The sequence below is a fragment of the Chiloscyllium plagiosum genome, chromosome 18, assembly GCF_004010195.1.
Source record: "Chiloscyllium plagiosum isolate BGI_BamShark_2017 chromosome 18, ASM401019v2, whole genome shotgun sequence".
Taxonomy (NCBI): Eukaryota; Metazoa; Chordata; class Chondrichthyes; order Orectolobiformes; family Hemiscylliidae; genus Chiloscyllium; species Chiloscyllium plagiosum.
Window position 1 is genome coordinate 70,130,929 of NC_057727.1, and position 13,621 is coordinate 70,144,549.

A 13,621-nucleotide genomic window follows, 5' to 3' on the forward strand; every position below is an offset into this window, starting at 1 on the left:
AAATTTAAAGGGGTGTGCCGGGGGGCAGTACAAATTTAAAATCCCATATTCCTCTCCATTTATAAGGGCTTTAATCAAAATATATTGTCCAGATTCGTCTTTTATCTGATTTAGGATTTTGTAAGAGAAATTCTTCCGAACAAGAATAACAACTCCCCTACTTTTTGAGCTAAAAGAAGAAAAAAAGGCCTGATCAAATCCACCCTGTCGTAATTTCAAGTGTTCTTTATCCAACCTATGTGTCTTCTGTAGGAGAGCAATATCAACTCTTTCCTCCTCAAGATTTGATAATATTTTCTTCCTTTTGATTGGCGAATTACTCCCCTTGACATTCCAGGTGCACCACTTAACCGCCTGATCAACCATAATCGTCTGGGCAAATCCGAGACCCCTCAGGAGGGGAAACCCTATCCAGAACATCCCGAGCATAGAGCATATAAAATTCACAAAAATAAAGGCTCTCTAATACACTCACAACAGTATAATAAAGAGCTATTTCTAAATAATAAAAAAAAAGTATTTAAATGGAGATTTTCCCCCTTGTTCTCAGGGGGTGTCACTTCCTTTCCAAAGGTCCATCGTATCCTCTCCTAACCAATGTCCCACCCTTGACCCAGGTGCTCCTCAATAGGATGAGGAGAATTCAGATATAATACAAAGCTAGAGTTAACAGTGAGCACCCTACCCCCCCCCAACCCACACCAACACCTGGATATATTTGGTAGTGTTAATACCATATATAAACATATATAACTATAAAATTACAACCTCAACAAATAATAATTAAATATAATAATACAAAATAACAAGGGAAAACAACCCCGCTCCTAGAGACAGCGGTAAAATAGAATAAGGTAACCACCTCCCCCCACCAACATTAACTAAAACCCCGGCTTTTATATAATAAAACAAACAATCCCAAGGGGGGGGAGAAAATCGTTAAATAGAGAACAAATAAATAAATCCCTCTCCCTACCCCCCAAGATAATATTAAACAGTAAGGAAAGAAAAAGGGGAGGATATAAACCGGAGTGGAGGAAAGGCACACCAATATCCATTATCTCTTACGATTTATCTAAGAGAGTCCAAAAATTCTTTAGCCTTTTCTGGCGATCCGAAGTTATACATGGATCCTTCATGGTTAAAGCGTAGCGTCGCTGGGTAGTGTAAGGAGTACTGAATATTTAAGTCCCTTAAACGCTTCTTTGCCTCATTGAATGCCTTCATCTTTCTGACCAGAGCCAGGGAAAAGTCCTGGAATAACATGATCTTGGTTCCTGTATAGATCATAGCTTGGGAATCTTTTCCAAGATTTCTGGGAGTATCTGCCTCTCCCTATAGCTCTGCAGCCGAAACAGCACTGGGCAGGGACGCTGGTTGAAGTCGGGCCTGCGTATTGTGACCCGGTAGGCCCATTCTACTCTTACCAGGCCTGATCCAGATTTAAAAGCTGTGGCAGCCACTGCTCGGGGAACGCTGTAAGCTGGCCTTCCTCTTCCCGTTCGGGAAGGCCCAGCATACGAATATTTTTTTGACAACCTCGATTATCGAGGTCATCAGTGTGATTCTCTGAACGAGTCTGGACCTGATCCACGGCCGATTGCGCTGTAGTTTCGGAGGTCGCGGCCTTTAGCTCCGCCCTCCGACCCGGCGCTCGATTTCTTTAATGTCTCGGTTGTGCCTTTGCAGCGCGGCCGAGAGTGAGTCCCATCGACTTCGGGATTCTTCGATGAAAGCGTCGATCTTTGCAAAGAATTTAGAGATGATTTCCATGAGACTCGCCACTGTAGGTAAGTCCCCCGGGGCGGCTGTGGATGCCTCTGCTGCAGCTGGAGAGGGTGGGGGAGGGGTTCCTGTTTGCTGAGAGCTGCAGGCTCCCTTCCCTTTGGTCATTTTTACTAAAGATTAGATTGTTTAAATTTAATACTAAGCAACTAATTAAATTAAACTATTTTGAATGATTTGGTGAGTGTGGTGGGGGTGGGTGACCCACTTTACCCAAGTCTTGGGAGGAGCACTGTAGACTCAGACTTGCTGGGTCGCCGCCATCTTGGATCCCCCCCAAATTGATTGTTAAACCGTGACAATCATGCAAGTACGGAATTGGGTAGGAAAAGTAAGTTGAGTCTTGTCATGTTATGACCCCCATCTGCTGTTCCTACCTCCTAAGGCGGACTTCGGTACAGGCAACAACACAGAGTGGTTGAGTAGAGGCTGATAGCCAAGTTCAGTACCTATGGGGATGGCCTCAACTGGGCCCTTCGGTTGATGTCACACATGTGACCCCAACTACATTATACACTCTCATACACAAGCGTGCACACTTATACATACTTACACTCACGCAGACCTCCTCTCATACACATGCTCTCTCTCATACACACACGTATACAACCCCAACACTCTCACTCATGCAGACGCCCCCTCGCAGGCTTATACCCCTCACATACTCACTCTCACTTTACCAAGCTTGCTCATGCAAACAATACATTCTAGTTTGTTCAAAAAATGCACAACCTGCAGGACCGTCAATCCATGCAATAATTTGTAAATTCCACTTTGGATAGAATCAGCCCAACTCAAGGTTGGGATATACACAGACTGTAACCTCACACCTTTAATGCATTGTCTGAGCTGAGATGTCACCTTTTTTTAATAAAACCTTAAGTTATCTTGAGAATGTGGCTTAGAAGAAGTTCTGGAATTTGCATATTAATGACCCAAAACCAGCAACCCATTCTATAAGATTTAACAGCAATCAAGTGTTGTTGCAAGGCACTGTAATCTTTTGCGATAAATTGTGCCCTATGGTTCACAACCACCTGATGAAGGAGCAGTGCTCCGAAAGCTAGTGCTTCCAGCTAAACCTATTGGACTGTAACCTGGTGTTGTGATTTTTGACTTTGTCTACTGGACAAATCAGATCCCAGAATGAAATCTGGCTTGAAAGCTCTTATTTTATTGTTTCATGATCTTTCATCAAAACTTAAGCACATCGGGCTGAAGATTGTTTATTGAAAAGAAATGAAGACAATATGAAACAAATCATGCTACCTAAATATAATTTTAAACACTGACAAGGACACTTGCGGAAGTCTCCCAACAATAAGGCCTCTATTTCAAGCTTTATCTTTCAGTATCACAGTCTCCATCAAGTGTTTGTACTTTAGTATGAGGAGGGCAAAGTAGTGAGGAGGGCAAAGTAGTGAGGATGGTCAGCTTTGTATCCCCCTTTCTTGCAATCATCCCTTTCTCTCTGAGCTTGGTGTGTATATGGTAGCGAAATTTAAACCTGGAGTCACTTCTGTCTGTTTAGTTTGTGGTGACTGGTCAGAGGTGCTTATCTGAAGATTGCTTTTATATAGAAATCCTTTATCCTGCCTTAATGAAATCAGAATATAGAGTTAATTAAATTTAGAGAGGACAAAGGATTTCTTTTGTTCTTCTGTAGTCATTTGATTTGCTCTTTCCAATTGGACCGTATATTTAATCATGGAATGAAATTGTGCAGAATGCCATTTATTGCATCATGCTTGTGGTGGCTCTTTGACAAACCTGTCTAATTTGACCTGTCCCTGACCTTTCATTAGTGTGGCAAGTTTTTGCTGCTTGTGTGTTCTGAAGAAGTCCTACCAGACTAAGTGTTAACTCCTACTTACATCTCCAACTTGCTGAATTTCTCCAGTACTTTCCTTATATTTCAGAATTCATAGTATTTTGCTTTTAGTTAAGTAGAATTGATTTCTTTGTGAGCCCGCAACGTATCTAGACTAACCTGAGTAGCCACAGTGTAAAGTCACAAGATCTGTTACTTGCACAAACCAAAGTCAGCTGATTGTCTCATGCGTATGATTTTGTCATTTTGCTGCCAACATCTCTCCAACTCAGAACCTATCTCTTAACTGTGCATGATTAACATAGTTATTAAAGGTTTGATTTTAAAATTATTTTAAAGTCTCGATTTATAGAATGTTGTCTTCAAATATCCATTTTCACTGGAACTGCTTGCACTAATTTCTTCTAAGAGTGCATCTTTTTTTGTCTTGCAGTTTCTGGTCTAATCTGACATTTTTGCCTATTGCTTCAGTCTGTTGTGGTGCTACACAACAGTAACCGGACGTTGTTGCAATGCGCCCGTGCTGTGTGAACTGAAGACACTTTGCTTAACCATTTCCTCTAAAGCAGCAGTATTGGGCAGTGACTAAGATAAAATGTTGCAGAGGCCACTAATGGTCATCAAGCAGTTAAGGTGACCCAAAGGCTGGTTAAACACATGGATTTGGAGGAGGGCTGAAAGAAGATGCCAAGGATTTTAAGCAAACTAGTTTTGATGCTTGTGGCGTATGCAATTACAATAGTTTACCATAATTTGCCACATTGGAATATATTTTCTAATCCGGGTCAGAAATACTTTTTTTCAATTTTGATCAGACAAAATAAGACATGTTTATCTTTTTGAGGAGTTCATACAAACTTCAGTGTCGGGACCTTTCTCAGTTGCAGCAGTCTAACCTAGCCCAGGATTCTGCATCCCTTTCACCATACTCCCTGCTGGCTTCAGTCAGAGGATGGAGTGGAGGTGTTGGGGTCAGGTTGGATTTGGTAGGGGAGGGTTGAGATGGATCAGGTTATTTCCAGGGATGTCGGCCAGCAGGGAGGTTTGGTTTAGAGTTGGGTTGGGTTGAATCTGAGTTTTGGGGAGGGGTTACGATTTGTTGGAGGTGAGCGTAATGGGAGGTCTGTCCATAAAGGTTGGAGGTGTAGGTCAATGAGTCAGGGGACATTGGTTTAATAGTTACCCAGAAGTTGAGACATGTCTTAATCCTTCCTCTGAAGTCTGCAACTCTAACCCAGAATTGGTGACTTTCTTGGAGGGTTCCAGGCACTATGTAATTGCCCATCAGAAGTTTTCACTTCCAGGGCAATGCCTGCAAGTCAGCTGCATCAATAGTTCCACATGGTTTCATTCCACAACTGTCTGCACTGCCATGCTTATCTTTCCATTGGAAGGTCAAGCTAGTTGTTTTGATTTAAACTAGATAACTTCTGCTCTGTTTTTGGGGAAAATCTGAAAAATTATTTAAAGAATAATTAATGAGATAAACTTGAAGTTGCATTGTGATGTCACGTTTCAGGACCTTGCAAATTGGAGAGGTTGGTGATTTAGTGAAGGTGATAGAGCAGATAGCTTTTGAAAATTCGTGATAATTGCAACATTGAGGTTGGGGCGGATGAATTCTGAAGAAAATGAACCCCTGTGCTAATCATATGGCAGGGAGGATGGTTATTTGGTGAAGGACTGGAGTTGGTAGGGATTAAAGGGCATGATGAGAGTACGTTTTTAGATTGGGTTGTGCAAAAGGTTAGCCATATTGGACAGATGGGTGTTCAATGACTTTTGGGACAAATCGTAAAGTCCCTCATGTTTGGTATGGCAGATGCGAAGGGGAAGTGGGGATGGGATCTAAGAGTGGTGACTTGTTGTGTCATCTGGAATCATCCGAATAATCTGAAACCATGGAAAGAGATTTACTTTCTTGCTCAAGTTAGAAATTGTGACTGAAGACATTGATTCCGCATCAGTGCACTTAACTCCACAGCTTGCATTTGGGAAGTATTTGGATTTGTGAAGGAGCAAACTGACATGCTTTGAGATAGGAATATTTATTTCAAACCACTGCAGCCCCCACCCACACTATTTAACTTAGTAATTTTGTAGTGGCAAATATTACTACTCAAATGCAAATTTATTTAGTTTTGAAATGTTTTCCTGTTCTTCAGAACCATTTCTATAGGACAATAGTCATTCATACCAGGAGATTTCACTGTCATTCCCACAAATTGCTACATCTTGCCAGTACTCTGTGTAAGAATGAATGTGCACCAAAACTCAGCATTCCTGAGCAATTCTTATTCATTTTGACTATTGCTTGCGCCTCAAAACTATTGTGAACAGTACTCAACCCTCCACGTCCAAAGGAGCTGAAGAGTCTTAACCGTTCTCAACCTACAACCTAGAGATGCAGATGATTCGGATGAAGATCCACAGCTCTCTACCTACAGCTAAGCAATTTTGTGTATGATTCAAGAAAGCATTTTTAACATTTTCATGTCTGTTTTGGTGTTTTAAATTTGTTTCATATTCTGGGAAAATAACCCATGCATTTATATGGGTTTCTGTGGGATTGTTTTGAATAATGCAACTTAATTTAACCTAGGAGCTTAACCACCTGCACGAGCATAAACTTTGCGAGAAAGTAGCTTTGCTTTATGAAAGATTAGAAATAGTTTCCATGACATTAGATGAAAGTGCTACTAATAGGCAAGAAGTTAGGAGAGATGAGAAGTGGAACAACAGACATGCATGCAACACTTCTTGTGTTGCAAGCTAAGATCAGGAGCTAATGCCTGGAGAATTGAACATGCTGGGTCATTCTCAAATATAGCTAGTTGAAGCATGAAGGGCATTTCATTTTCACTCCATCCAGTTCAGGCCATTGCATTTTAGATACGTGTTATGAAATAGGTTTTTTGGTTTATTGCTTTAGCATAAAATCTTACTCTTCATGTGATTAATTTTAATTTAGAAGCAAGGGAAGAGGAAATACAGCTGCAGTGTGTGCAGCTTTTGTGGGAATTCGCAGTTGTGGTCAATTAAAGGTCGCTAACATTAATCCTAAATTTCAGAATGCGTTGAACCAATTTGTGTAATAAGATGACAGAACTGTTGCAGATTGATTGCATGGAGATGTCTCTCCCCTTAGATATATCTAATGAATTGCTTTATCTTGGCACATCAACCACTTTCTATTTTTAAACTGTGTACCAGTAAACTGTAGCATGTGAACAGAAATTGATATCCATTCAAGTCACTAATTACTTGAATATAAAAATGTCTGTGCTGTTAAAATGCCCAGTTTTAAAATGTCAATAATTTAGACAAAACACTACATTGCTCAGTCTAATGCAGATGCAGTGAGAATTGTGATTTTAAAAAGTTATGGGTTAAATCTTGAGCATTTCATTTACGTGCTGAAATGCAAGTTTTCCAGAATTCTCTGTCCAGTTCATTTAAGGACAGTTCCATTGTCTTTAAAAAGACTTGGGATCGCTGCTCCTCCTTGAGAAGGCAAATCTGGAAATAAACACGAGACACTATTAATATTTACGTAACTAGTACAAAACATTTAACTAATAAGTTAGGTGGGATGGGAGAAAACCATGTCAAACTTTAACAACTCAGAAAATATTCCTTCTCATCTGTCTTGATTGGGAAATACATTGATTTTTAAAATGTGCCTACTAGTTCTAGATTTCCCATAAAAGGTAAATATCCTCCAAGCATCTAGCCTGGCCACTTCACTTTATCCAAATAAATTACGATTTTTTTCTCCTACTTCTAAATTCCAATGCATGGAAGCCTGATCCTTCCTAAGATATAGTTTATATTGGTTATTAAATGTCAGAATGAGTGCAGTACTCTAATGGGGAGATCTTGCTGTCTGATCTGAGCTGCACATGGGCTGCTTGGTTTTTTATTGTGGTCTTCAAAGTTTTGTTGCCCAACTAGACATCAAAAGTGTGGTTTAGAAGTCAAGTCAGTGTTTTGATTGTCACTGATACCATGATATGGAAACATCTATTGCTGAGTGAGCTGTTGCCATAATCAAAGCTGAACTTGAAACCTCAACTTTCGTTCAGCTGCTCTTTCCCTCAAATGTTCATTTTAGATTCTGTAAAGGCAACCAATACTTGTTATTAAAGAGCTTTGAAATATTGAGTTACTAGGAATTGTTTAGTTATCAGCTATCAGGGATCGCAGATGTGTCATGATACATGTTTTATTTCAGTGGAGAAGGTTGAACTTTGGGAATTTCTGATCTAATCAACAATTGCTTAAGTTTTTGTATCAGTTACCTGTCAACCTTTTAAGAATAGTGTTCACGGGGGATTCAAGATGGCAGCGACCCAGTAGGTCTGCTTTGCTGGGCTCTGCACGAGAACCCAAAGTGGAGCTTTACTACTTAATGTGCTGGAAATAACCACTTCTTGACCCCTAGAACTATCCAGTATTAGTCTGAAATTGTTAAGAAAATGACCAAAAGGAAGTGAGCATGAGAATCACATCAGGCAGGGACCTGACACAAAAAAAAAATCAGCAAAAACAAACTACCTATGTGTTTATAATGTTTTCTCCACAGTGATAATTCTCAGGCTAGTCAGGCAGGAACCTCCAAACCTCCCCTTCCTATCCCCTCCGTAGCAACGGACACACCCATGGCTGCAGAGTTGGTGTCTACGACTGCCCCAGGAGACTCACCTATGGAGCAGAGCCTGATCTGAGGTCATGAAACTCAGGTTGATTTTGTTGATGGAGGAGACCCGGGCCAGGCATGATTCGATCTCAATCATGCTACATAAGCATGACCAGGAGATCGAGCACCTCGGGCAGCGTGTTGGGGATGCGGAGCAACAGGCCGTGGCTTCAGAGACTGTGGTAGAATCCTCAACGGGTTGGGTCCAGACCCTGAAACGGCAAATGTGGGCCTTGGAGGAGCAGGTCAACAGCCTCCAAGTTCTTAAACCTTTAATACATGGAGAGGAATATGGGATTCTGAATATATATTGCCCCATGGCACACCCCCTTTAAGTCTTAAAGGATGCGCTTTCTAGATTGATGGCCCTTGGGGCATGTCATACAATTATAGGGGGACATTTTAATCGCATTATTGACCCCAAGGTGGACAGGATGCCTAGGGGTCTTGCGGGTCTTTCTCTGCAATCCAGGCAGTTGGTGGACCTGAACAGGATGTTGGGGTAGTTGGACGTGTGGAGATGTCTTCACCCCGAAGGTAGGGATTTTACCCTTTTTCTAACCCACATAAGTGCTATACTGGAATTGACATGTTTTTGTTGCATTGACGTTTATGAACTCCGTGCTGTCTTGCAAAATAGGAAACATAGCTGTTTCTGACCATGCGGCAGTGGACATGGAGGTGCAGGCCAGTGGTAGCGGAACTGGCTCCCGGCACTGGTGCATGGACCCTTCCTCCTGAAAGATAGCAAGTTTATAGACTATTTAAAATCTTTTGCGATATTAATTCTGGTACGGCCAGTAATACCTCAGTGCTGTGGGAGACTGCCAAAGCCTGTGCACGGGGTTTGATTATTTCTTACTCTGCGACCCAGAAGGGAGAACAGCAATGTTTACTTGAGGCTTGCCTGAAGGCAGCTGAGTTAGCATATTTTGACAGATTGTCTCTAACTAAATTGTAATAGATTACAGCCCTTAGGGCTACTTTGAATGCTGCACTCACCCAAACAGCAAGGAGGGAAATCTCTTTTATGAAACAGATTTTTTGAGTATGATGATAAATTGGGTAGATGTCTAGCGTACTTGGCCAGAAAGAAGAATGCCCTCAACCTATTACATCCATCAGAGAGAGTGCTGGTATTCTTACTTATAGTACAGCATGGAAACAGACCCTTCGGTCCAACCCGTCCATGCTGACCAGATATCCCAACCCAATCTAGTCCCACCTGCCAGTATCCGACCTATATCCCTCCAAACCCTTCCTATTCATATACCCATCCAAATGCCTTTTAAATGTTGCAATTGTACCAGCCTCCCCTACTTCCTCTGGCAGCTCATTCCATACACGTACCACCCTGTGCATGAAAAAGTTGCCCCTTAGGTCCCTTTTATATCTTTCCCCTCTCACCCTAAACCTACGCCCTCTAGTTCTGGACTCCCCCACCCCAGCAAAAAGACTTTGTCTATTTATCCTATCCATGCCCCTCATAATTTTGTAAATCTCGGCCTCCGATGCTCCAGGGAAAACAGCCCCAGCCTGTTCAGCCTCTCCCTATAGCTCAAATCCTCCAACCCTGGCAATATCCTTGTAAATCTTTTCTGAACCCTTTCGAGTTTCACACCATCTTTCCGATACGCCTTCTGGTCTAAGTGCACTCAATATTCCAGCAGTTGTCTAACCAATGTTCTGTACAGCCGCAACATGACATTTCAACTCCTGTACTCAATACTCTGACCAATAAAAGAAAGCATACCCAACGTCGCCTTTACTATCCTATCTAGCTGTGACTCGACTTTCGTGGAGCTATGAACCTGTGCTCCAAGGTCTCTTTGTTCAGCAACACTCGTTAGGACCTTACCATTAAGTATATAAGTCCTGCTAAGATTTGCTTTCCCAAAATGCAGCAGCTCGCATTTATCTAAAATAAACTCCATCTGCCACTACTTGGCCCATTGGCCCATCTGATCAAGATCCTGTTGTAATCTGAGGTAACCTTCGCTGTACACTACACCTGCAATTTTGGTGTCATCTGCAAACTTACTAAGTGTACCTCTTATGCTCGCATCCAAATAATTTATAATGACAAAAAGTGTAGGATCCCGCACCAATCCTTATGGCACTCCACTGGTCACAGGCCTCCAGTCTGAAAAACAACCCTCCACCACTACCCTCTGTCTTTTACCTTTGAGCCAGTTTTGTATCCACATGGCTAGTTTTTACCTGTATTCCATGAGATCTAACCTTGCTAACCAGTCTCCCATGCGGATTTTCCAGACTTTAAGAAATACCAATTGAGTTCTTCACTATCCAGTGTGGCTGAATGGGCCTGTCAAGACCTGTGATCCATCTGGTTGGGTATTGAGGCCTCCCAGACAAAATGCTCCCTCATGAATTTGTTGTTTATGTACAAGATGAGAACTGTTATGGACCTCTGCAGAAATTGTCCTAAACACAGTTAAAGCATGGAGAATGATGAGGCAGGGCGAGGGCAATTTACAAAAAAACTTCCCCTTTCACTCCCATAGTGGAAATGTTGGGATTCTAGTCTGGGTTGATGGACTCTGGCTTTAAGTTCTGGGAGTCCAGAGAAATCTCCTGTTTGGGAGATCTATTTGACAGGGAGGTCACAATGTCCTTTGAGCAGCTGAGTCAGAAATTTGAGCTACCTGGGAGAGATCTCTTTTGTTACTTGAAGGTTAGAGACGTCATACAAAAAAAAGACTACATTGGTTAGTCCCTACAAGTCGGATATGGAGAGGAGAGTGCACTGGTCTACGGGCGCCCTCTCGGTTAGCACTGTCTATCACTTGTTCGGAAGTAATGTTCCAAAGGACATTGAGCAGCTGTGTAGAACCTGGATTCAAGAATTGGCAGTGCAAATCTCATCAGAGATGTGGGAGGATATCTGGGAAAACAGTAGGAAGTTCTCGATTTGCAATAGGACCCAGGGTATTCAACTGAAGGTGCTCCACAGGGCTCACTTGGCACTGGAATGGCTTGTGAAATTCAAGTCAGGAGTGTCCCCTCTGTGCCCCAAATGTAAAATGGAGGTTGGCACTCTTACTCATTGTTTGTGGTCGTACCACAAGCTTCACAGGTATTGGGATGCCATAGCGGGTGTTTTGGAAGTGGTTTTGGGAACTGAGGTTAAGTTAAATCTAGTATCCCTTTTTTTTGGGTCTTACACATCCAAAGAGGGAGGATTTGGATGGGAAGAAATTGTTTAATATTCTTTCATTCTGTGCGAGGAAGGGCATTCTAATGAGCTGGGTGTCAGAGAATCCCCCGGGACACTCGAGCTGGTGTAGATTAGTCATGGACACGCCATCCCCCTGGACTTCCTTATGAGTATGGTGCACCAGAAAATGAAATTGTTTTACAGAACATGGCGGCCTTTTTTGAATTATATGGCAGGCTATACTGATCAGGGCCTTTGTGTAGCCGTGAGGGTGGTGCTTGGCAGACCATGAGCCCCTGAGGGATAGAATCCTGAACAAGTGCAGGTTTGCTTACTATTGCTCCCAGTGGTGGGGTGCTTCGATGAGATTGCGCTGAGTGTAGTAATTTAATTGAATATAATTTGTTGCCTTGCTATAATTTGGTTTAATTTTATTTTGTTTGTTTATTTTTCTTTTTCCTTGGTTATTTATTGAATTGTGGTTTTTGTAGAGGTTTTTTTTGCCTTTTTTCATGTTTTGGTAGTTTGTGGAGTAGAGTTGCAGTTTGTTTCCATTGTTGTTGTCATATTATAAAGTTGTTACACTATTTTGTACTGGTTTTGTAATTTTGTAAAAAAAAAAGCTGAAAACCTTCTTTCAATAAAAATATTTATTTAAAAAAAAAAGTAGTGTTCGTGCAAATTTAAAATCAAGGACATCTCTTTGTAAATCTCTGTGCCTCGCCTCATTTTTAAAAAAAAAGTCATTTCAATGCCCAGCATTTTGTAGTGAGGAGAAACGTGTATTAAGACTAGGTGAATTGCAGTATTCTTGTAACTTAATTGAAACATTGAAAGTTTTATCTCTTAAAGTGAGTCGTGTATACTCCGGCCTGAATGGTGTATTAATTGATAGCATCAGGCGATACTTTTCTCCGTGTTGATTTGTACCCTTCTGGGTTTCCCACTCTTGTAAGCGAGCTGCTGCAGTAATGATTAGGCTGCATTCTGCCAGCAGTCCTGATCAATCCATGTGCTCAAAGGAAATCTGATTCAAATGGCCTGTTGGGATGTTTTGGTTTTCAAACTGATTGGACATTAAGGATGAAATCTAAACTGACACCCTTCCATGCTGCGCTTTATTTAATATAATTTACTAAAGCGAGTCTCTAACTGCACAATTTGGGTTTGAAGAGTTGGGTGCAGTATTTATTGAACAGGGCCATTCTCTGGATGCTCTGACGAAAATCTCAATTAATTGTTTATAAGCAGAATGTCGAGCTGTTCATTTCACAGTAGTGTGCAAATTGGCTGTTCTGTTTGTAACAGTCAGTCAAATTTCAAAAACTTTGGGACACCGTATAGGATAACACCGTTCTTTCTATTACATTAGTTGTCTTGAGGTGGGAAAAGATGTGAAATGTCTGTTATTAATTTTCATTCTTTCCTTTAAATTCTAGTGTGGTCAGTTCAGTGAAGATATGATTCCAACTGTTGGCTTCAATATGAGAAAGGTCACCAAAGGCAATGTAACAATAAAGGTATGTAATGAAATGGGTTATCCAGTAAAGTACGGTTATGCTGTTCAGTCTGATTTATCAACACTTTACACCTCGCCCAGTTGTTTGCTGGAAAAGCGCAGCAGGTCAGGCAGCATCCAAGGAACAGGAGAATTGGCGTTTCGGGCACAAGCCCTTCTTCAGGAATGAGGAAAGTGTGCCAAGCAGGTGAAGATAAAAGGTAGGGAGGAGGGACTTGGGGGTGGGGCGTTGGAAATGCGATAGGTGGAAGGAGATCAAGGTGAGGGTGATAGGCCAGAGTGGGGTGGGGGCAGAGAGGTCAGGAAGAAGATCGCAGGTTAGGAAGGCGGTGCTGAGTTCGAGGGATTTGACTGAGACAAGGTGGGGGGAGGGGAAATGAGGAAACTGGAGAAATCTGAGTTCATCCCTTGTGGTTGGAGGGTTCCTAGGCAGAAGATGAGGCGCTCTTCCTCCAACCGTCGTGTTGCTATAGTCTGGCGATGGAGGAGTCCAAGGACCTGCATGTCCTTGGTGGAGTGGGAGGGGGAGTTAAAGTGTTGGGCTACGGGATGGTTAGGTTGGTTGGTCCGGGTGTCTCAGAGATGTTCTCTGAAATGTTCCGCAAATAG

General features: G+C 41.9%; 1 protein-coding gene across 1 annotated transcript in view; it reads left to right on the top strand.

Moving 5' to 3' along the window:
- arl8bb (ADP-ribosylation factor-like 8Bb) overlaps nucleotides 1-13,621 on the top strand; it is a 51,700-nt gene that overhangs the window by 17,982 nt on the left and 20,097 nt on the right. Inside the window, exon 2 of the mRNA XM_043708558.1 lies at nucleotides 12,933-13,013. Coding sequence (XP_043564493.1) covers nucleotides 12,933-13,013 — 81 coding nt within the window. The remainder of the gene's footprint in view (nucleotides 1-12,932; nucleotides 13,014-13,621) is intronic.